General features: G+C 39.4%; 1 protein-coding gene across 14 annotated transcripts in view; it reads left to right on the top strand.

Annotated features, from left to right (window-relative positions):
• PTPRD (protein tyrosine phosphatase receptor type D) overlaps positions 1-24955 on the top strand; it is a 2106329-nt gene that overhangs the window by 1927949 nt on the left and 153425 nt on the right. For 5 of the 14 annotated variants that reach the window (XM_059724729.1, XM_059724735.1, XM_059724731.1 and 2 more), the window contains 6 exons: positions 792-985; positions 4635-4661; positions 7430-7547; positions 14929-15516; positions 15948-16048; positions 16783-17042. In XM_059724729.1, coding sequence (XP_059580712.1) covers positions 792-985; positions 4635-4661; positions 7430-7547; positions 14929-15516; positions 15948-16048; positions 16783-17042 — 1288 coding nt within the window. The remainder of the gene's footprint in view (positions 1-791; positions 986-4634; positions 4662-7429; positions 7548-14928; positions 15517-15947; positions 16049-16782; positions 17043-24955) is intronic. The other 9 variants (XM_059724732.1, XM_059724736.1, XM_059724734.1 and 6 more) reach the window with 5 other exon arrangements.

The raw sequence follows: 24955 nt of genomic DNA on the forward strand, positions 1-24955 counted from the left end.
TTTTCCCCCAAAAAAATCACAGTTGCTCTTTTAATGAAAGGCCTATCCTTGCTGCATCAGAGTTGTAATTTTTTTAAACACAAAGTACCTTTTTTGAATGAACTGAAATGGCTGCCCCTTTGAACTCACCCAGGTTCCTCTTTCTCCACCTCCTGTTCATAAAAGTAATCACAACTTTGTTGGGTAGGGGGGAGATCTTTGCATTTTTCTTGATTTACATTTTTTTTTAACTCTTCCGTCTATGAACTTTTATCTTTGATTTTTTTAAACTGCTTTCTTGGTTTTTGATATCTTTTTTTATCTTGGAAAACTGATGCTCCACAGATTTTCTTTTTAAGCATCTACATTGTTGAATGTCTTCCATATTCGACCATAACAGAAGACGGCCTGATTATCAACCATCTTTTTGTTACACTGGGAAAAAAAAGACAAAGAGGGAACTTTTTTTTTTTAATCTTTTGTTTTTTATTATTATTTCAATTATAAAGATATCTCTTTGTACTTTAATGCTTTGAATCTCAAAGCATCTTCCTTGGCTTTTGTACATTTTTACATGTTTTTCTATTTCTCTAATAATCTTTTTTCTTCCATTTTTTGCATCAGTCATGTTTTTTGATCTTTTCACTGAAAGGTAGAGCAGATTGGTTGAGCATTTTCATTTGTTGAACAATTTGTATTCTTCAAAGAAACTTAGTGAGTCTGCCCTTAAAAAAACAAAGCGTGAAAGAAAAGACTCTAACTGGGTGGGACAAGTGCCTGTAATTCTGTTTTATCCAATGATGTTGTTCCAGTTCCTAGTGGTCCTCCTCGCAAAGTCGAGGTAGAGGCTGTCAACTCTACAGCTGTTAAAGTGTCATGGCGCTCACCTGTACCCAATAAGCAGCATGGTCAGATCCGAGGCTACCAGGTGCATTTTGTGAGGATGGAAAATGGAGAGCCTAAGGGCCAACCCATGCTGAAGGATGTCATGCTGGCTGATGCACAGGTAACTAGATTACTTTCTATACTGCTTACAGGCCACAATGACATACATATTTATAACGTAGCCATAATTCAGTCTCTCATTTTTTCTCCTATTTTGGTTCAGACACTAAAATATTTTGTTTCGGTTGTACTAGGGTCTTTTTACAGGTCTTGGGCCTAATTGAGGCAGCCTTACATGCATCTGTACATGAGAAAAGCAGCAGTAAATCTTAGTGCAAATTTTTGTAAACTTCTGCAGAGCCATAGCATGGAAAAAATATGCCCAGGGCAGCCACCTTTCACCATTCTCACCCCCATCTTCTCCTACCTTCTCAACTGTTTGCCACTGCCAAGAGGGCAAACTTTCACCCCATATTTTTGCTACTGTAGCCTATATCCAGAGGGAAGAAAAAATGCTGAAATTAGTGTTCTCCCTCACTAGCAGTGAACTCAACTGCTGCTCTACAAAACTATGATTCCTAGAATGTCTTCCTAGAGCCTTGCCTACACTGGCAATGTGTGTCATAGAGGCAGCAGCTAGGCAAGCCATAGCCCAGGGTGAGGAGCTCCTCCCCCTGCCCTTCTGGCACCCCTCCCTTTAGGCAGTGCAGGGACACATGCCCCTCTTGCCCATTCCATATTATGCTACTGCTCTTTTGCAGACTCATTTAAATCAGCAAGCCAAAAGCCCAGTTTAAATCATTGATTTTTTTCAACTTTGCTATTGTATGTACTTTTTTGTTTTTTAAAGAAAGGTGTCCTTTCATTGGTTGGTATAACAAAACATGTTGAATTATAACTTAATACAGTTTTTACAGTAGATTTTGTTTATATATTTCCTAGGTGCACAAGCTTTATTAAGATGGAACCTGAATTTAATTAAACACCCAAAATCAGCATTTCAAATTTATTAAACAAAACTTGAATATTTTGGATACAAAATCTTTTTTTAATCAAAACATGGTGCACATTCACAACTAATTTATTAAACACTAGTTTTAATGTAATAGTATTAGAAACATGAACTGTGGCTGGTGAATTAAACCAATTATTTCAGGTCACCCTGGGGAAATTTTTTTGCCATTTCAGTCTAAATTCCTACTTGCCAAATTTTCTTTCATATGAGACATGTTTTTAACCTAAACTATTTTGAAAAGTTTTATTCCCTTTTTTCAAGTTTTAGAACGCTTAAGGAAAGCCCTCCCCCCTTAATAAACCATGGTTTCTGGTATTGTAACCCTTTGGCCTTGTGCGCTACCATATTTTAGTTTAGGTAGAATAGCTGAGAAGTTAAGTGATATTTACATCTCTGTACATATGTAAAGGGACCAAGAAAGGCCATTTAGCCAAAGTAGCTAGAATCATTCAGAAGTAGGGGGTCAGCAGTTACTGGGTACTTTGTTATTTTCCATAAACTGGGGAATAAGCCTCTATTATGGGTAGAGAAGCATAAATATTCATAATTGGAGAGTGGAGCAAATCAGCGCTCAGATGTAGAAAATAAAACAAGAGTTTGATACCATCCAGATGGGCTCAGTGGATAATCCTGATCAAGGAGTATACATGATAGTATTGGCTGGAGTTAGGGGCCAGGTTCTAACATCTGTAAATTTCTTGATCCTTTGCATCCAGTAGTATAGACCCTGCATCCCTTGCAGTGTCAAGCCTGAAATGAAAATACTGTGCCATATTTTTTAAAGCTTGACCTCAAAAGTTAATTGCTCCTCCCTCCCTCCCTCGTATATAAAGAGTTAATTACAGAGATTTTAGCAGAGGCTCATTAGCTCAATACATTATTTTATTTAAGTTTAATAGATTATAACAAATGTATACTGTATCCTATCCTGTAGTAAATTCAAATTTCATTTTAAGATGGTTTATTTTTATAAAGGAGAACTAATTTATAATTTAAAAATAAAAATTCTGATTTAAATTTTTAAAAATCAGCTTATTTTATTTTTAATCAGTTTTTATCCACCCTGATTCTTACCCACAGACTTCATAATCTGCATGTCCTTTGTGGGAAAGTGTATAAAGCACCCCAAGCAGGTCCCAGCCGCCACATTACAGGATGTATACTGTCTCATCCAGCCTTCTGATATTGAACAAGAATTTTTCCTGACAGAAATATGAGTAACTTGTCCACCATTTCAGTGAAGCAACTGTATATGTCTTGGGGCAGTACAAATTAGAGGCCCGGTGTGGCCCGTTCAACGCTGCTTACATATCATTAGTTTGCATGTATCTCCCCACACATTCACACAAGACCTGAATTTCAGCGTAACAGCAAGTTGACATACTTAAGTTCATCTGTACTTTATTTGAATTGATAGGTATCCAGCAATGTGAGAAATCTAGTTTAAATAAGTTTACTTAAACTGATTCAATCTGTTTTTGCAAATTATGATTTATGACTGAGAAATCTCTGTTCCAGGATATGAGCTTGATCATATCAAGAGTTAAAGAGCTTCTATTAAAGTAGGCTTTTAGTAATAGGGACATAACTGGGCTTTGTGAAGTTGAGGATTACATGAGTTTGTGATGTTGATGTAGTTAACCTAAATGGAATCTATTATTATTTGCATACCTCTCACAGCCAATCTTCACTTTGAATGTGAATTATGAGAATTCATCACATATAATCACCTCTAATGAAAGTCAATAGTAAAATTGTTATCAGTTCTTTCTTTTATGTGAGTAAATGATTGCAGCCATCTTAGACCTAGCAGATAACTTACAACTCTCTATACACAATTTTGGTACAAATCTCAGGTACTCTCAATCTTGCTGACAAGTCTATTTACAGAGTATTTTTCCAGCTCTCCAGAGGTCCTTTGTATTGCTTTACATACTTATTTATTTACTTATTTTTTTCTTGCAAAATATTATAGTCTCACAGTATAACCAGAGTGAACTATTAGTTGTTGTGGTTTATTGTAAATTTATGTATATAAGAAAGAAAACAACATACAGTCATGCTTTAGTTCTCCCTTTCTCTTGCTCAGTTTTTTACATTCAAACTCTGTGGGGCTATAACTGAGACTCCATTTTAAATTGAAAAAAATGGGAAGAAAGAGTAAATATACAATGTTAGCGCTCAAACACCTTAAGCATGAAAATCAGCCCTGCTCATTTATGGGTATCTTTCTAAGTTTAGCTCTTACTTGCCAGGTCCTCCTTCCAGAACCTTTTAATCCCCTCATATTTGCTTTCCAGGATAAAATGGTATGCATTCTGGATTATATATGATGGTAACTGGTTTTCATTATTTGTGTGATGTTTCAAGTTTATATACACATTGCTGATATTTAGCTAAATTGGTGCACTGAATTAATTTGGACAAGCTAAGATTGAAATAAAATGAATGTAGCCTAGTAGCATATGATTAAATAATGTAGCCTTTCAAATAACATTCAGTACTTGAAAATATGTACTTATTTCACCCTTCAGTGAAAGACAAGTTACATTTTTTGTTGCCATCTCCTGGGAAAGAACACGGAATTGAAAATGCCCAGCTTGATTTCATTAATCAGATTTCCACGTTCAGTCTGCTTTTGCCACCCATTTTTTAAATTTATTTTCACTAAGAAGAATGAAATTGCCTCAACTAGGCTATAAATCTTTCCTTATTTCTTTTGTTTTTCTTTCCAACATTCTTTACTCTCAATCAGTGGGAATATGATGATACTACTGAACATGTGAGTAATTGTTGATTAGCCAGACAAAAATGTGTGTTGGTTCTTTTCTTTTTTTATTTTAACATCTTTTCTATTTTTGTAAATGTTTTTTGTCATTTGCACAAATGCATGTACTAACACATTATTGAAGTTTTACTTGCATATGGCACTTTTTTGGCTTTGTTTTGTTTTGTGGGTTTGGCATGGTGCTGAAATGTACAGAATTGTTTTACATTTGTTTTTTAGTGGCTGTAACTAACTTTGCTTTGCAATGCAACCAAAGAAGCTGTGCTTTAAAAGGTGTTAATGAAAGAAAAAATATGTGGGATTTGCCTAATAATTAGTCACTGTTCAGGGATTATAGTATTTGTTGTGTGACAAACCATTTTTTGTGCAGTAGAAGCACATGCTTTTTGTGTGAATGTGTGTGTTTTGTGTGGGGGCAGGGAGGAGGGAGAGTTAAGATGATGAATCAGTTTTTTGTGCATTTACCGATTACGGAAACCAAATATTCTACAACATTTATGGCATAAGTAATTTTAATTAATCACATCCAAATTGTCTTTTAAGAAGGCAATCTTATATACATTTATTTGTTTTTTCCATACATCAAAATGCAACTTATTTCAAATGAGGTGTGTCTGTGTTTTATTTTATAAAAAGAAAACAGGTAACATTGTTTTTTTTTAGCTTTATGTTCTTGCCATTATTTATTTTCTTCTCAAAGAATGAAAGTGAACCGTCTATCCAATCACTGTCCTTTGGTTTTGATTCAGTTTGGGGGATGATTTTTCACATATCTTCTTTTTTTCTTGTTTTTTATTGGCAGCACTTTGCCCACCCTGTCTGATTATTTCCTCATAATTTTTGTCCTGCTATTAAGTGACTGAAAATACAAAACCAGATTCTAATCCCAGATAAACAGTGCTCATACAGATGTAGCTTGAATAATCTGTTTGCAGCAGATATTCTGGACCATACTTTTATTGGCATTGCATTTGAAGACTACATGGTTCCACATTTGCTATTTATTCTTGACACCTAAATGCACCATTCCTCTGGTATCATCAGAATTAGTGTAAATTCATTCAGTTAGACAGAAATGAAAAGAAATGCAGTCCAATGGTTATAGCCATATCCTGGAAAATATGCAATGTTAGACTAGTCAGTTTACCTCTTTCCATCTGTGAAACAGAAATAAAATAATGATGTTTATGGCTGCTGACAGATGTGAAAAAATAAACAAACTGTCCTTTACTGGAAGAGACAGCGTATTAGTTTGACCCAGCTCCGCAGCATTTGTATAGGTCGGGCTCTTCAGCAGAGCTTTTTGGTGCTTTTATCTAAAGCTGATTCAGTCAGCTATTAGAGAAAAGTGCAAAAAAATGCCCTGCTGAAGTTCAGGGCCAGATTAACCCTTTAGTGGGCCCTATACAAACAAACTCACAGGCCCCGGGCCGGTCGAAACCCCCACCCTGGCACTGCCACCAATGGGCAGCAGGCCCCAGAGCTGCTGCTAGCAGGCAGCCACCATGGCAGTGAGGCCAGCGGAGGGGAGAGGAAGGGCAAGGGAAGGGATGCGGATGGGGCCATTTGTGCCCCTGGAAGGGAATGACCAGGGCCTCCTCCAGGTCAGGGCCCAGGGGAGAAAAAGGGAAGGAAAAGGGGGCAGACAGGGCCATTTGCACTGCCACCAGGGAAGGACCAGGTCCCTCAACAGCTTAGGGCTCTAGGCATGTGCCTAGTTTGCCTATGCATTAATCCAGCCCTGCTGAAGTGCCAGATCTTTACAGACGTTGGGCGAGCCGGGTCGAACTAACGTGATGCCTCTTCTGGGCATAATCTGGGCTCGGCGCAGGGGCATGCCAAGTTTAAAATAAAGCATTGTTTTCCGGGGTGGGGGGGCAGAGGGGGTTGGTTGTTGTGGTTTTTTTAAGACTGTAAGCAGACTATAAGCCTGATTTGGTTTATCAATAATTAACTTTCTCTGGCTGGCTTTAAATCTCAGTTATTTCAGATGGCCGTCTTTTTACCATTTTTTGTGTGCATGTGTGAGAGATAGAGAGACAAAAGGCCTTCTTTTTTTTCTTTGCATGTACTTTCCTGCCTCAACTCCTGGTCTGTGGAGTAGCTAATAAATGATCCCTCTAGTGGCTAGTAGTAGGGCTGGCTTGAGAGCTCCAGGGGTTACTTTGTAACCAGATCTTTAATGCCATTTGGGGTGGTTCATTAGTTTTTAAATAATTAATAATTTTTCAGGTGTGTTGAACCCCAAATGAACAGTGCTATCAGAAGTACAGGTTGTAATGACGCTATTATAAAAGTAAATAGTGGTTTGTGTTTAGCTGGATAGTCATTAGTGTGTTTTGAAACAACTTTGGAAGTGGAGTTCTCTGATTTATTATGTATGTCAGTTATCTCCAAATGAGGTCAAACTGTTTTCTTTACATATACTTTCATTTCATAGAAACAATAACACTCTAGCCAATGTGTTTCAGGATGATTATGGCATTATTTACATCTTTCAGCCTTTGGCCTTATGCCCTATAAAACCACCTGAGATATGCTACTGAGAAACACCCTATTTTTTATTGCGTAAATAAGTGAAACAAAATGTATTTTAAAGTGTCTTCCACAAAGCATTCTGATACTCTCAAATACTTGCCATCACTGTAGGTAGCACAAAAGCATATGTACTGTATGCAGTACATAGTGATTGACTAGAACAGTTTGACCATTCATGGAATGAATGAATTTTGAATCTGTGCCGTTGTTTTATTTCATCTTAGGAAATGTTCATTTCTGGACTTCAGCCTGAAACAACATACTCCCTTACTGTGACAGCCTACACAACAAAAGGAGATGGAGCACGCAGCAAGCCTAAACTGGTGTCTACTACTGGGGCAGGTAATACTTACATGACCATTCATTTTTAATTGATTCTCTCTCAAACAGCTGTGCTAGCTTTCATTCTCTCTCAAACAGCTGTGCTAGCTTTCTGGGCTTGCTGTCCAGGAACCTTCTCTAGTGCAAATGAAGGCTTTTACAGGACCCAGGGAGATCTTGATTTTTTTATTTAAGCTTTAGACCAACCAAAAATGTAACATGTCCTGCTCCTTGTCTCTTTCTGAGTACAAGAAGGAACAGCAAAATTTTGTTTAACTGCATGTTTCCTACTAGTTCATCCCTGTCTTCTCCTTAACTGCATAATATGACTTCAGCATCTGAGGAAGGAATATTGATGGCCTGGACACTGCTAAAAAAGTACAGTGGCCTTCTGGAAGCAGAACCTGAAAAGGTGCCTTCAAACTACCTGCAATCTCCTCTAAAACCTCAAACTGGTATTCATTTCTAGAGGTTGAAATTTTTTAGAAATTTCCACCACTAGATGTCATTCCAGAAGAGGGAGAAGTACAGGTACTCAGCCTGCAGTTGCCTCTTCTCCCCTGTTCTCTTCCCCTTCCCTAGGTGGAGGGATCGGTCTGGGGATGGTGTGGGAGCATCAGCTGCTACATTTCTGCATGGTATCCCAGGACTGGAATAGCAGGGGAAAGCACCCCCACCCTCCCACCTGCTTCCCAGACCAGGGACCATCATTTTTAATGACAGATATAAGCTCAACATAGGTTAAAACATGTTATTCAACTCCTCCTTGTGTTTTGGACTCTGGTGGTTCAGACAAAAGGCAACCCATATCTTGACAACCTTTGACTCTTGTGAATTTTATTTTTAATTCCACTCTCTATCACCTGTAAAAACACAGTAAGAACTGCAAGATAATTTAATTTGTGAAGTTATTTGCAGTGGTTAACCATAATTATAGGATATACAATGAAACAGTAAAATCTACCAGCTTCAATTGATCATGCCTTCATTGAGCATAACAAGCCACTATTAAGGCTTCTTCCAAAATTCCCATCCCTTTAAAAAGATCTCCAAAGACTGAGAAAAATTGATGTGCTTTCCAAAGCGAAGGCTGTAAGGAATTACTCTAAGGGAAAAAACAACACAAAAAATGGAAAGGACCTTGTATTTGTTTGACATCATTAGCATGCTTTTAAAAGAAAACATACAAGTTGAACTTTCACTCTAACCTTCTCGATTACATGGCCACAGTCCTTTGTTACAGCTCCTTAACATTTTTCTGCTCCATACAGTTTTCCGTCTGTAAATACCTACCTATTCAGCTAGTATGGTAGAGCTTGGCATGGTTGCTTATCTCTAAGCAAGAAGGATTCTTGGATAGGCACTTGGAAAAGGGAATGATGAACACAGTCCAGAATGCCTAGACAGCTTTCAGCTCCCTGCCTTTTCACAAGAATAGACCAGACATATGAAGGGATAATGCGCTCATACTTTTCCAAAATTGTATGCTAAATCAAAACTGTTAGTTCTAATTTAAGGCCTGCCAGACTCTGATACCCTTCATTTAATTAGAAGGCTTCTGCAAAGGAATTATTTTAACAATGCAGTAGAACAAATCCAGAGCCTGCCTTGTTGTTCTTATTTATACTGAGTGTAAGTCAGGGGTAACTTCATTAAGATCTATTTTGTTATATGAATTTAAAGTAGCATATGCAAAAGGAGAATGAATTAAAAAAATTCCTGGTAAAAATTTCCTGTGTGTGAATAATCACTTTAAAGTAGGCAGGAACTGGTTGATGACAGTTTCTTGTTTTATTGTACCTATTTACTGATATAAAGGCCTAATTTATATTATTATAGAAGCAATACCAGCCAAATTTATCTCACAAGCAAGAGCCTATAGTAATCTCAGTTGTTAGTGTAGTAGTGGCATTTGATTAAGGTTTTCATTCCAGGAGGTACTTTCAAATCAAAGTCTATTTCCTTTTCATATTAGCTTTTAGTTTTAGCAATCAATTTTCTACATAGTCTTTATAAAAACAAGTTTCTCTACACTTACCAGTCAACATACTCAAATATTTCTTTATGATTTAATTTTTTTTCCAGTACCCAGAAAAGTATCATCAGCTCTCTAGGTGCCTGGTAAAGCCATAAAAAGTATTTGTTACAATTGTTTGTACCCTTGTGCATCAATTGTAACAGTGAAATATAGCCAGAACATAGTTAACCCACATCTCACTAAGTGCACACCTCATAATTTGCATGTAAAAGCTGCCAGTTTTTCTTCACTCCTCTGCAAAAAGGTGAAAGCAGAATTCTCTGAGGTCTTGTATTACTAAGGTTCACTCACCATATCAAACATCATTTAGAACAGTCACTAGTGTACTATGAAGTATTACCACAAATAACCAAGACTACCCTTAGGAAATAAAGTGCTTTTTTGACTCATTATATTCACTGCTTTTGCTGTGTTTGTTAGCTTTGTCATCTGAAAGAACTGGTTATCACTGGAGTGGGGCTTGTTTATACCATTTGTAAAAAATGAGATGCTATGCTGCAAGAAAATGGTTGAAGTCAAGGAGAAGACTACATGTCCTTTCCTCTCTTTTTTCACTCACCATCTTCACAGTCTGCAGCCTATAACCCTTTTTCTTTAGTTTCCTTTCTTTTTTTGCTTTTTCCTCAACACCCCATTTCTGTTTACCTCACTCCGTCATTAAATCTCTTTACTTCTCTGGATATAAACAGGCATCACCAGATGAAGTGGATCAGCTGTCCCAGGATGTTTCCCAGAACAGCTGATCTGCTTCATTGGGTGAAGAAGATATCACCCATTGTCCCACAGGGTCAGGCCCCTGCAGCTCCTGGGAGTGGATAGGGCCTGATCTTGTGGGACAATACTTGGGGTGCACCTCTGCAAATGGAAGGAATTGTGGGTTTCCCCACTAGCAGAGGAGTGTCCCAAGTCAGATTCCCTATGTACATGTTTCTGTTAACTGGGGAGCCCAGGGAATCTGACTCAGGGCACATTTTTACAAATGGGGAAACCTGGCCAGGCAATAGATCCCGGGGCTTTCGAAACCTGATCCTGCACACCCCCAAGAATAAAAATTCCCAGGGGCACAGAGGAACAGACCCTTGAAGCACCAACAGCAACTTCCCACAGCAGCTGATGAGCACCTTAAAGCAAACAGACATCCACTGCAAAATAGCAATACAACTTCATGCCACAAATGTTGGGCATTTGTGGCTCAACAAAGGGCCTTAGCATATGTTGCTTGGCCTTTGTGCCGCCATAAAATAATTTAGGGCAGCATAAAGGCCAAACAAGCAGTCTTAGTTGTTGAGCTCCTTATCCTTTAACCGTAATCTGGAGGGTCACTCCAGATTCTTGAAGCACTAATATGGGACTTCCCTCCCTCCTATGCATGTGCTATTTCATTCATGCAGAACTGGTTACGCAGAAGTCCATAAGGAAGATATGAGAGTGTACAAAAGTAACTGCTCTAACATTATCAGAGCAGACAGCACCACAAAAACCATTGGGTCACCAGTGGCTCTCTCCTTCCTTGGATATAAGTATCAGTCACACGTACCACATGGTTAGTCACTAAATAAAAAAGAGACATTTATAGGAGACCAAACAAAATCTAAGTGAATTCAAAGGCATCTAAATAAAGCTAAGTCATATAACAGGCAGTGTATTTTGGGGCAATTTTAGCACATTATTATTATTGTGACATACAAGTCAAGAGTCCAAACAACAAGGCCAACCCAACTGAATAAGTGTAATAATCACCCAGCAACACAGTCTAGATGATGTGTTATAGTGAAATGTGACATACATATAAAGTAGAAAGAAAACAGACCTAAGGTATTCTATTCCACATAATATATATGTACATAAACCTGGATTTAAGTACACAAGTGCAATTGTTTGCCATCTGATGCAAGTTCATGAAAAACTGTTAATAAGAAGGTAGGTTCTCTTCCTCCTCAGTGCAATTATGGGTTTCATTCTTAAGGAGGAGGGTGTTACAAAAGTCAATGCAATATTGCTTTTCAGGAGCTTGAACAGGACAGAGTAGAATTGCACTTAGTGTTGGCACTGGATTTACAACCCAGTCCTGATACCTTGTTTTGGGCAATCACAACCTTTAGACTGACCACAACTTTTCTGGTTGATAATAAGCAAGTTTTATTGATACACAGTCCTGAGGTCACCATGGATGGATGGCACACCACCAGCGCATGTCACCTACCCCACTGTGGGGGGTGGGCCCTCGGCCCTCTACCTCCAGGCTGCTGACATCTGACATTCAAAAAAGACCTTCCTTCTGTGACAGCCTTAGAACTGGTAGCTATAAAATCAAAGCAGTTATTTTGTTTGCTTGACCTGCATTATTCTTATCTGCTATCACTGTGTATCAATAACATTTGCCTGCTATCAAATGGAAGAAATTATGGTTGACCTGAGGGTTTGGTTCTCTCTGGAATAAGGTATCCGGGTCATAAATCCAGTGCCAACACTTAGGTGCTTATATCCATTTAGATTCCTAACAGGTGGAATAGAATCTGGCTCTTAGTGAATATTTCTGTGTGGTTATTGTGAAAGCTAGTCACCCAGTTGCCAGAAAGCTGCATTTATATCCATAGGTATAAATCCATTTTAATAACTCTTGAAGAATAATGTGTCATTTTTTTTATGGCTTGTACCTACATGTTGTTGAGATTCAATTGTATGTAAATAGTACATTCAGCATTATACAGTCATATTTTTAGCTTGCGATTTGGGAAATGGAATATGGCACCGAATTTGCAAGCTTTACTCTGGAGAGGCCTAATTCTTTGCTCACTTAGAGCTCACTTACAATAAAATAGTTGGAGATACAGCATTGTAAAAATTTTGCTAGTGAAAAGTAAATCAAATCCCAAATTCATCTTATCCAAAGAAGGCCTTGATGAAAATTGAGACTTTATAACTCAATTGATATCCTAAGTGGATAGAGAATGTGGGTAGATTTATAGCTTCTGAGGTATCCTTTTTTAAGAAGATATAAAATCCCATCACATGAGCATATCCATCACTGCAGAATACAGTTTGGACTAGGCTTTGTCTATTTCCAATTGTACCTTTTCAATAAAAATGAAGCATTAAAAGTTCCCCACCTTGGGTATTTGCTCTTAAAAGAAATTAATTTACAAGATGGCAACTTACATGATGTTTGACACCTGTCAACTATATGTGGGTAAGTTTGACAAAGGTGACTTACAAAATGTTGTTAACAGTGCCATGTGCATAGATTATGCTCAACCAATGAAAGCTTGTTTTGATTATGTGACACTTGTGATGTAACTTGGTAGTACAATGACATCCTGTTAGATAGTTATGGAAATGCAGTTCAGTAGCAACCCAGACTGCCTTTTCCATAGGTATATTAATTTCATTTAAGCTCTTATTAAATTCAGATATTGAATGAAGAAGTGTTAAGAATGCATTGCTACTACTCAATACAACAACTTAAAGCTATAACTCCTGTGGACAATATCCTGTAATTTATTCCATGGTACTTTTTAGACTTAAAGGTGATGATACTTAAGATACTTGTAGGAAAATAATGCCTGAAGGGCTGGTGCTTAAAAAAAAAAAACCCCTTTAGAAAATTTTCTTTTCTTTTTGATTGAATTGAATAATGGAATTATTAACTTAAAAGCAAACTCCAACAGAGCATGGGATCATTTAGTTACCTTATAAAAATATGAAGGGGTCTATATTGTTCTTCTTTCCAAACAACGTAGGGTATTTTTTTTCTTTGATTCTTTTGTTAATAGGTAAGCAAGCTTTGCTGGCTTTCCAGCTCTGCTTAGAACTAGTAGTAATTTTTACCTCTTTTATAGGTACCGCTAATCAAGGTTAAAAAAGTAGTTTTAAATGTGAGGGCTGCCACAGGTATAAAAGCAATTTATGACATAAATAATTTAGTTACAGCTTCCAGCAGTCTCTACTCTAGAAATCTGAAGGAGTTATTATTCTGTTTCTGTGGACTCTTCTCCTCTTGCTTATGCTCCATTGGTTTCAATAATAGTTGTAATACAATGAAAAATATGGCCTACAATAGGCATCCACAGTCTTTTCTCAAATCCATAACTGACTTGTAGCAATCAATGGGAGGAGGGGAGGGACTTGGAACTTATCAGAGAGATACACTATGTGCTACAGAAAGTGAGGAAAAGACCTATACAATGGCTGGGATCATATTTGTACAAGAATTAGGCATAAAAAATTAAAAATATGTGAGCAATGTCTTAAAAAAATCAAAAATTGTGTACTCTTAGCTGTGGTGACCAGGATGTATAAAAAAATTAATGGAGAGCTTATTCAGAGAATTTTTGAAAAGCCATGGCATTCCTGTTCTTTTATCTTTAGTTCACCTGAAATTGTAATCAAGGGTTCTAATGATAAGTATCTGCTTGTCTAGATTTCTGTAGAAATGCATATTATATTTCTATATAATATATAGTATGTCAATATTGTATAATAATACAATGTATACTATAGCATATGTTAATTTATTGTGTAGAAAAGTGTGACTCTTAGAAATATATATTACTTTGGATCAAAATGTTCACATTTGACTGACTCAGCATAGGAACCTGAGACAACAGTATAGGAATTGCATTCAGGTATGCAGGACCAGCATCCATATGTAGCCCCAGTGGGAATCCTTACAAACTCCAGAATCCTGTGCTTGTAAAGTTCCTCATGTGGAACTTAAATCCATGTTTAAGTGCTAAAATGACCTTTTTTCAGATCCAGTGTGTTTTTCAGTCTGCCCTAACTACACTGCAAATGCTCAGGATCTCTGAAAATAGAGCTGTATACTTTTGTACTGAAAGGGTAGATTTGAGCATATAACTTAGAGACTTGAGGGGAGAGAAGATTTTCAAAGATCAAAATTTCAGTTAGGTGCTTACATTTTATCAGTTTTGCCAGTGGGAGCTAGACCCATATCCTTCACAAGAATAGCAGTATTTTACACAGGATTAAATTAATGACAGTACTGCTTTTCCACAAGCAAATACCTGTAACAAAAAAACTGAGTAGTTTTACATAACTTGTGAGGTTTGCCTCATTTTAGTTTAGATCTTCTATGTTCCTGATTGTACCCATTTTTTCTCTGTATTTTGAAATTGGGGGGGGAAAGGAAGAAATAACTGATAAAAGAAAGTTTAGCTACCCAGCATCTACTGTATTATGTCAATATAAAAGAACAAGATTATTTCTGAACTTTTATAAGATAGTTATTTGAAGAATAAAGAGTGAAGGAAAAATAAATGCAGCTGTATTCCTATTTAAGAAGCCTCAAGAATTAAATGTGCATTTCCATTGTATTTATCATCATTAAATAACATTGTGCTACAGTTCCAGGCAAACCTCGGCTTGTGATTAGCCACACACAGATGAACACGGCTCTTATTCAGTGGCACCCTCCTGTCGATACCTTTGGCCCCCTGCAGGGTTTCCGCCTGAAGTTTGGCCGCAAAGATATGGATACATTTACAACACTGGAATTCTCAGAGAAAGAAGACCACTTCACAGCTACAGACATCCATAAAGGAGCATCTTATGTCTTCAGGCTTTCAGCTAAAAATAAAGTGGGCTTTGGGGAGGAGATGGTAAAAGAGATTTATGTTCCAGAAGAGGTACCTAGTGGATTCCCTCAAAACCTCCATTCGGAAAGCTCCACCTCTACATCAGTTCAATTAACTTGGCAACCACCGATCTTAGCTGAGCGAAATGGCGTTATCACCAAATACACCCTGCTGTACAGAGATATCAATGTTGCACACCACCCAGTTGAGTTCCCCATTGTTCCTGCTGATACCACTATGACACTTTCTGGCTTAAAACCAGATACCACCTATGATGTAAAAGTACGTGCCCACACAAGCAAAGGGCCTGGTCCATATAGTCCAAGTGTCCAGTTCAGGACACTACCCGTGGATCAAGGTAGGATTTGTCTGCTTATGGCGTTGTCCTTTAAAGGAATGTCAGTCTTTGGATATCACTGTTTTTGAAGCTGTAAAAAAAACTGACTGGCCCATTCATATAAATAGGTTCTCCAAACACAAAAGGTAAAGTATGTAAATCTTAATCTGTTTTCGGATATCTTAGAATTCGGTTATTCCATGTCAAGCAAGCCTGGCTAACATCTGCACAATACTTTCAGGTAAGGAAAATGTGTATTAAGTTGGCATTAGATGAACAAGCTTTGTAAGAATGTGTATTAAAATGATTCTTTTAAGCAGGTAGGAAAATTGGATTTCTATCCTTTTCACCTCAGTGGAAAGCTTGTAGCCTCAGATTACTGACAGTGTTGGAAAATGAACAAGATCTAAGGGTCAAGATGTTGTTTAAATACATTTTCTTTCCTTTTCCAGCAGTGTTTGCAAAAAATTTTCATGTAAAAGCAGTAATGAAGACTTCAGTATTGCTTTCCTGGGAGATTCCAGAGAATTACAATTCTGCCATGCCTTTCAAAGTAAGTTGTTTTCCAGTTCTAGGTATCAAGGATAAAATTGGAGGATATATTTCATCTGGTTAAGTAGTTCACTGAACAGGTGGATTTGGGGGATGGGTTGGTTGTTTTTTTTTTCTTTTTGTTTGTGCTATTGCCAAAAGTATATGCTAATCGGCAGTATCAACCCAAGCAGATAATTCAGTTTTGGCAATGTGAACTTTCCACTTCAGTATTAGAGGACTCATGTCATTCCAAACTTAGACCAATGCTCTAAATATTACACAGGATGTGAACTCTTTGTTTACTTACAGTTCAATGATATTATATGTTAGACTAAACAGAGGTAGAAAAATAATTTTCTTTCAGTATTTCTGCTCTCCAGAGTCTGCAACAGAGTGTGATTTTCTTTCTTCCATTTACCCCTCTTACAAAGATGCAAATCAGAAATCAAGTAATTTTTAAGGCAGCTAGATGAACAGATGCAGAAAAGTCTTGATATGAACAGCATACTAAAGGCTGGGCTCAACTATACCAGCATATATTAAGCATTTAAATATGTAAAAAAAAGATATAGCAGTACCAGTTACACTGTAGAAGTACATAATGTGTTTTTAGGAATACTTTCCTTGGAAAAAAAATTAGATTGTATTCAATAATAGTTTTAACCCTAAAATGTGCTTTCAGTTTCCATCTTAAACCTATGTATGGGTTTATTTGTGTAATTAAAAAAACTTTGAATTTATGTGTTTGTTTAGATCCTTTATGATGATGGAAAAATGGTGGTTGAAGTGGATGGACGAGCCACTCAGAAACTTATCATTAACTTGAAGCCAGAGACATCGTATTCGTTTGTGCTGACAAATAGGGGGAATAGTGCTGGAGGTCTTCAGCACAGGGTAACAGCAAAGACTGCACCAGATGTCCTGCGCACTAAGCCAGTCTTCATTGGAAAAACCAACTTAGATGGAATGATAACTGTTGAATTGCCAGAAGTACCTGCAAATGAGAATATAAAGTGAGTAAGGGTTCTGATGGTGGCAGAGGGCATCACATTTTCTGTTTATACAAGACTGATCAGTGTTAATCACCTCCCCATCAAGAATGCAAAAAAAGAATATTTTAAGAAAAATTTATTATTATAAATATTTCTACCACCACCATTGTATACAGGAGCCCTAGTTAGAGACTAGACTGCAAACAGACATTGTATTTTGTCTTAGGACAAAGTACAGTCATTTAGATGTCATTGTCTGTTGTCCCAGAAAAGTCCTAAGAGGGTTCATGGGATAAAAAGTACTAACAGTTTATCCCAGGACATGTCAAAGGGTATCTGGATTACCTCAGGGTTATCTCTGGATTTATCCCAGGATTACATCATTGAATCAATGGCAGAAAAGCAGCAATACATTCATCCACTCAAGGGTTATGTGTTTACATGCTAATCCTGGACCACTTCGGTTTGGGAACAAACACAGGTCTGACTTCTCCAGGGACAAATGCAGCATCTGTTCCTAACCTAGATAGGCATAGGAGCCTTAGGCATTGTACAAACTAAAACGAATCATTTAGTGGTTTGGGGTTTTTCTGGTATCCACTTGGTATAAAGTAATGTCCGCACATTTTTACCTAATATAGCTAGAAATTATGGTATTGAGTGTAACGAAAATCCTCAGTTGAATTCTCTGTTATGGGTCTAAAATTTTAGCAGTATTACTGGTTTAAGTCAACAGAGAGTATGTGGTTTAATATCTTTCCTTTCTATATTGTGGCACAACCTACAAAATAGATTTTAAAGAATTAGTCAGAAAAGGAGATTTTTTTCCCTCAGAATATTTCAACAACACACAAGATAAATAAAGAAAATAAACTTTATTTTATGGACAAATAAAAACCAGCCAAAAACAAAGTTTTCAACTGTAAAGTTTTCTGCTCAAAACTTTTTAGTATTTCAATCAAAAGTAAAAAATTTCAATTTAAAGCTTTCCTCAAAAAAGATACTTTTCAATTTAGAAGTATTTTTGCCTTCACTGTCATCCCTGCAAACTACAATTGTCCTTATTATGAAACTTTGGTAATAAAGACATTGCAGAACAACCGATGTCTTCGATTACATTTATGCAACCTTTGGGCAGGGCACCTCTGGTGCCTGCCACTTTAAGGGCTGGGAGCAGGCAGCAGGGTAGCCGGCAGGTGCAGACCAGCCTTGATGAGGTGGTCACATATCTGGAGGAGGGCATGGTGATAGGAGGAAGGGGCTGAGCAGCCTCCTTTTTAACTCAGGTCCTCAGGGGAGCTAGCAGTTTGCTGCTAGCAACCAGAAGAACACCACCCAGCTAGAGCTGCTGCAATGTCTTGGAAGTAAGGTCAGGACCTATGGGGATAGCAGGAGGCTCTTGGGGCATGACTGAAAAATACCCTGCTGGGGTAGGATGGTGTGGTGTGTCCACCCATGCCAGGGTGGTCCCCAGAAAATGACACACCAGTTGCCTCCCTAGTGAAAGGCGAGTAAGGGGCATCTTATAGCCCGAGCCCCCACAACCTGGTGGGTAACCCAGCAGTAGGAACAGGAAGGGGTCCAGGCATAACCATCAGAGGCCTGAGGCCCATGTGGCATAAGGCCTAGTGTGTTTTGGAGGAACCTGAGAAAGCGGACCTGTATGAGAGGGAGGGAGTGAACAATTCAGGAACCTAGCCAGGAAACCCTAGACTGGTCAGTGCTGGGGCCAGGACCAGAAGGGTCAACAGGGCCAGAGCGCCCACCGCAAGGGACATCCAGAGCCAGGGGGCCTGGGGTTCTGACTGGTCTAGAGGCGGGGCCAGGGCCTGTGTGACCAAAGGCCCCAGAGGTGGGGTCACTGCTGAGAGGGAGAGGGGCTAGGGAGCTTGCAGTCATGCATGACAGTGGAAATTAAGGCTTCCTTACTAGGAGGGATCCAGTTCAGGGTCCAATATGAGAATGACATGTAATGAGGCCCAGAGTGGGGCAGGAACCACATTGGATGCCATCTGCGAGGCATGGGACATGGTATAGGGAAGGTTGGAGCAGTGTATAATGCCCATGGCATCAGGGCATAAAATGGGCAGCCTCCTGCATTTTACACCAGTTATTCATAAAGCCATGGCAAGCGAGACAGGGCAGACTGCCCCTAGACAGGTGAGCAGGCCGAAGAGGAGACCCGGTCCTGAGATGGCCCCTGTCATAGAACCCATCTTTCTGGTTGCATTTGGACAGGTGGAATTGGTAGAAACTCAATAAATAATCTTATTGATGATGCATGAGAAGTAGAATCCAGTTAGCACTCTCACCTCTACTGGCTCTCAAGTGCCACTAGGAATAAAAAACAGTATAAACTTACTAAGATTAGAAGATGCAATTGAATAAACTGAGGGCACAATTATGTTGAGAATAAAGGGTTTGTTTTTTTTGCCTTGAAGTTGTTTTTCAGATTAGTTCTGCACTTTAAACCTAACAATGAAATTAAGTCTGAGAAACAATGAAGAAGCAGTTGCTGGTTAGAAAAAAAGACCCTCATCATCAATGGACAGTTTGTTTAGGGCCATATACTTCCAGCTCCCAATGAAGTGCCTTGTAATATTAGGTCTTAGTGACTGCAAAATGTAAATGGCTGTTGTGTTGTACTTTGGATCAGGTCTGGATCCAGGCGGGGTGCAGTGGTATGGCTGTCCTTGCCTTTCTGACTGTACTGCTCCATAGGAGCCTCTGGGACTTTAAGTCTTCAAAGCAGGTAAGAATGCTTCCTTCCCCCCTTGCTCAGAATTGTGTTCCTTCCCTTTCCTTTTTCCCTCTCCCCCACATGTCACTGCTACTTTCCACGCTGTCTCAGGGGCAAAAAAGCCCCAGAGCCTCTTCTGCCTACTCCAGCCAGGCTGTGCTCAGCTAGGAACAGTGATAGCAGCAGTGGTAGAATGGTGGGTTCCCCCACCCTGCCCTGTTCCCTGCAGGAACAGGTGTGGGAGGTGGGAGACCCTACTGTCCATCACCACTGCTGCTGCCACTGCCCCCAGCTGAGCCCAGCTCCCTGCGCAGCCCAGCTAAAATGGGCAAGAGTGGCTCTGGAACTTCCCCTGGCCATTGTACAGCAAGGGAAGCAGCAGGGGTAGGCAGGGGGCAAGGAAAAGCAAGAAGAGGGGGCATAGCTCTGAGCATTAGGAGTGGGGAAGGTTCTCTTACTTGCTTTGGGGACTTAAAAAGTCTCTGGAGGCTCCTGCTGCATGGTCTGCCAGCAGTGATGTGTGAGGAAGAAGAATGGGAGGGGAGTGAAACCACCCCTGCAGTACTGACTGCTGCTCCCACACCCCCTTCTCTGAAATCCTGGAAACACCTCTGCTTTGAATGGACCTGTTTGACTGGGCAGAAGTAAAGTTTGAACAAGCAACATGCAGGTGTAGAGGAAGTAAAGAAATGCTTTGCTGAGAAGAGTTTACCAGATTTAGCAGAGGCTACTTAAATGTTTGGAGAAATAGACCTGTGGAGACTTAAACAACACAGATAGTACTAAAGAGCTGACAGCACAGTGCCAGTAGGGATTAGAAGAGATAGACAATAAAGATTTGCCAGGAAAACATGAAGCCTGGTACAATCAATAAATGTTATTGCTCTGGTTGCAGTGATCCTTGTTGGTCTATAAGGTTCCCATGTGTGATGTGAAGTAAATGGGGAGGAAAATGAGCAAGTCATTAAATATTGTTGGGGGTGCAACCTGCCTTCTCTCTGGTGGGTTTTTATTGTAGGCTTTGTAAACTCCCTTTCCCCTTTTCCATCACTGACTGAAGAATTCAAGGCAGGTGAGGTCAGGAAAAAAATGACTTGGAAACATTAAAAGAATGAAAAAGTGAAAAATGTCACTATTATCATTAGATTGAGTACAAAGCAGTCAGTAACAAATGTAGCTAAGGAAGACTGAAGATGGAATGAGTCAAAAAGATTTATTGTGTAAGGCAATTATAGGAAGAAAAGAGCTAAGGATACTTGGTAAAACAATAGCAGATGACAGTAGTGGAGAGAGAGACAATGATCTTGCTCATAAGTAATAAAAACATTGGAAAACTACTAGTAGCAGTGGTGAAGAATTATGAGAGCTTTGGGGTCTAACTGCCACTTTTTGCCTCTATGCATCTCCCCTTGTATTTCGTATGTATTTCTTAGGAAAGTAAGCCCCTGCCTTAGATAGAAAGGAAAATTATCTGTGGTTAGATGACAGGGAAATGAAGCTACTTACTTGCAGTATAGTAGTTTAATGCTGCTGGCTGCTGAAAACAATTTAAATTCTCATTGCTAGAATTTGAGAGTTGGTAACACTATTGTAAACTGTGATGGAAGAATGCTCTTGTACAGTAGTACCTTTACATTTTTCACAGTTGTCATTTGTGTACGATTAAAATGTTGTTATCACAATATCCTGTGCTATAATATGGATTATTATATGTATGCAATTCTGAAGTAATGTTAATTAGAAAAAAGGTAAAATGGTGAAGCTTTTAATGGCAGCACTCCAGTGCATTTTAGATAAATATTAATGGGACTTGTGGGAAGGGTTATTAGAAACACCATAGTTTGCTAAAGATATTGAAGAAATAACTTCCATTCTTCAAGTGTTTGATAATCGGAAGGAGTAGATATTGCAGTTGAGCCATGGAAAAAAAATATTTCCAACACAAAATAGATATCCTTTTGCTAGTTCTGCTTCAGGTGAAAAAATTCAAGCATTTTGCCTGATTTTTTTAATGTGAACTCAGCTATATGACTCAAACTTTGCAACTTCTAAGGAACTACCTTGCGATCTGCATGTTATCAAAACCCAGGTTGGCTAGTGGATGTTATAACAACTAATGATTTTGTTTTGGCATTGCTCCCCTAATAACTGTCAGTGCTGCCTGGATAAATTTTATATCTAATCAGCTTCAGCATGAAACCTGCCTGTGGCAAGCTTCTAAGGCCACAGACAAAAATATCCTGGGAGCTCAAGAGTACATGCTTTCCAGACCCCTGGCTAGAAAGCTACAGATGTGAGCCAGGGTGCAATAGAGGGCTGCTCAGTAGAGGCCTGTTCCTATAGGGAGCCTATTCATTGACAGCCTGCCCTTTCCCCTGCTCTGGAAGGGTGACCCCTGCTGTCAAGTAACAATTGCCAGGTGTTGAAAGCATCAGCTGCCATTTGGCAGCCCCAGGACAGTCCCAGTCCTGGAAGAACACCTCAATCCCATCCCACCAATCAACTGATTGGTGGGATGGGGGAGCTGTTCTCCCATGGGGGGAACCCACTCCATGCACTCCTCCAGGCTGACCTGAACCAGTGCAGGGACCGGTGGGGGTGGGAAACATTTTCCCCAGTAGCAACCCAGGAGGGTTCCCACTGCTAGAGAATTCCCAGCTGATTGGTGGGAGTGGGGGAATCTTTCACGGAAGGGTCCCCACAGTGATCCTCAATAGCTCACCCCTGGGTGGGCTATCAAGGAGCCAGTGTTCTCCCTCCCTTCCTCTCCCAAGCTAAGTGTACAGACATTAAAGTTTCATAGTTTCATAGTTGGTAGGGTCAGAAGGGACCTGAGGAGATCATCTAGTCCGACCCCCTGCCATGGCAGGAAAGAGTACTGGGGTCAAATGACCCCGGCCAGACGTTCGTCCAGCCTCCTTTTAAAGCCCCTAGGTTAGGAGCCAGCACCACTTCTTTTGGAAGTTGGTTCCAGGCCCTAGCCACCCTGACAGTGAAATAGCACTTCCTAATGTGTAGCCTGAAACTACCCTCCACTAGCTTGTGTCCGTTGTTTCTTGTAACTCCTGGAATTGCTCGGGGGAACAGGGACTTTCCCAATGCCTGCTGGTCCCCCTTGACTAGTTTGTGGACTGCCACTAGATCCCCTCTCAGCCTTCTCTTGTGGAGGCTGAACAGGTTCAGGTCCCTCAACCTCTCCTCGTAGGGCCTGCCCTGCTGACCCCTGATCACGTGGGCGGCGCTCCTTTGGACCCTCTCCATATTGGCCACATCCCTCCTGAAGTGCGGCACCCAGAACTGGACACAGTACTCCAACTACGGCCTGACCAGTGTCGCATAGAGGGGGAGGATCACCTCCTTGGACCTGCTTGAGATGCATCTGTGGATGCATGACAAGGTACAGTTGGCCTTCCTGACCGTGTCCCCACACTGTCGATCCATGTTCATTGTGGCATCAATGATGACTCCAAGTTCCTTTTCTGTCTCAACACTGGTGAGAAGGGAGTTCCTCAGCCTGTAGGTGTGCCGCTGGTTCTTCCTCCCCAGGTGCAGTACCCTGCACTTGTCAGTGTTGAACCCCATCGTGTCCAAAAGTTAGTTTAGGAGGAGGGGGATTTTCCTGGTAGGTAGCCAGTTCTCTTCCACAAGAAATCCCTTGAATGTCTGTACTCTGTCCTTCTGTGCGTGGAAAAAGACTTTTCTCCTGGCACAAATATAACACCTGTCCATGGCCTAAGTGTGTGTGACAATCTGCATGACTGGTCAAGGCTGTGACCAGGAACTAGACAAATGTATAACGTTGTATAAACAGTTATAGCCCTTACTCTGCTTTGACTATGAAATGTGGTATACGCACACATCCTGCTGAAAAAAGGAAAGATTACACCTTCTGCAAGAGAATATTTGTAGACAGTGCTCTACTAGCCAATGCATCTGAAGTTTAATCCTGGATATGGCTGTTAGTTTGATCAAGTGGAAATATACCAGATTGCAAAATTTATTCTGAGGTTAATTTATCTTAATTTTGAAAAATTAGCTTTGTTTATATTTCTGTTATTATTGAAATAGTCAAGTCAGCAGGCAGTAGGATTTATTGTCCATAGTACAAAGGCAGATGCATATATTAGGAAAGTTGGAATCATCCTAAGGTTGTGGCTGGGTTACATGGATCCATAGCTATATTCAAAGCAAATTGTTGGCTTACTCCCAAAATCATTATAAAAAAACAAACAGGAACTGTAATGAAATTTGACATTTAAATTTAACGCTGTGCAGTTAGATCTGTTGAAAATAAATTCCTAAGGAAAAGGTTTGGAACTATTTAATGGCTTATAATAGAAAAAGAGATAAACATAATCTGAATTGACTACCTTCATGTATTGATTTTCGAAGTAAATTTTACTCTGTTAAGTGAATAGCTGTAGCCTAGATAAGGAGAGGAGAAACATAGCCAAAAACTACCGTACTCATCCAGTGTTGTTAAAAATGTGATAAGAAGCAAAGAGGGGTGAGAAACAAAAGACATTTCAGAGGAAACCATTTAGTGTATGTAAGAGCATAAGAAGGTTTTCTCCGTACTGCATTTCAGATTATGTTTTGAGTTCTCTCTTGCCATACTGAGGGTAGATATGGCCTTCAAGGCCTGGAAAGCTTGAAGGTAGTGTCCCACCTGCTCTTATTCTAAGGAAATATAAATATCAACACAAATCTCAGCTGTTTTTTTTCTAGTGATATGTTAGTCCTTTTCCTTTTGAGGGCATCATTGAAAGTTCCTGGGGTTGAGAGCTAGTTGTAACTTGCTTAAAATCACAGAAATTCAGTTTCCTTCTCTGTCACTGTACGGAACTGGACTTGGGGACCCTGAAACCTGTGGTTTGAATCTAAAGGAGATTTCCAAACAACTATTTAGGCTACAGTCAGTGGTGAAGGGCTGCTGCAAGGTGCGTCCCACTGATATACTTCTGAAAGCCAGGAAATCCTACATTCCAGTCATGTATCTGACCCTTCTATATAACCTTCAAATCACTCAGGCCAAAATTTTGAAAGTAAGCACTTAAAAGTAGGCACTTAACTAAAAGTGGCCTGATTTTCAAAAATGCTGAGTGCTTGTAGCTCTCATGAAGGTCATTCAGTGAGAAGATATGAAAATCAAGCAACTTATATAAGTATCCACTTTTAGGCACCTAACTTGGAC

This window comes from Alligator mississippiensis, chromosome 3 (genome assembly GCF_030867095.1).
Source record: "Alligator mississippiensis isolate rAllMis1 chromosome 3, rAllMis1, whole genome shotgun sequence".
Lineage (NCBI taxonomy): Eukaryota > Metazoa > Chordata > Crocodylia > Alligatoridae > Alligator > Alligator mississippiensis.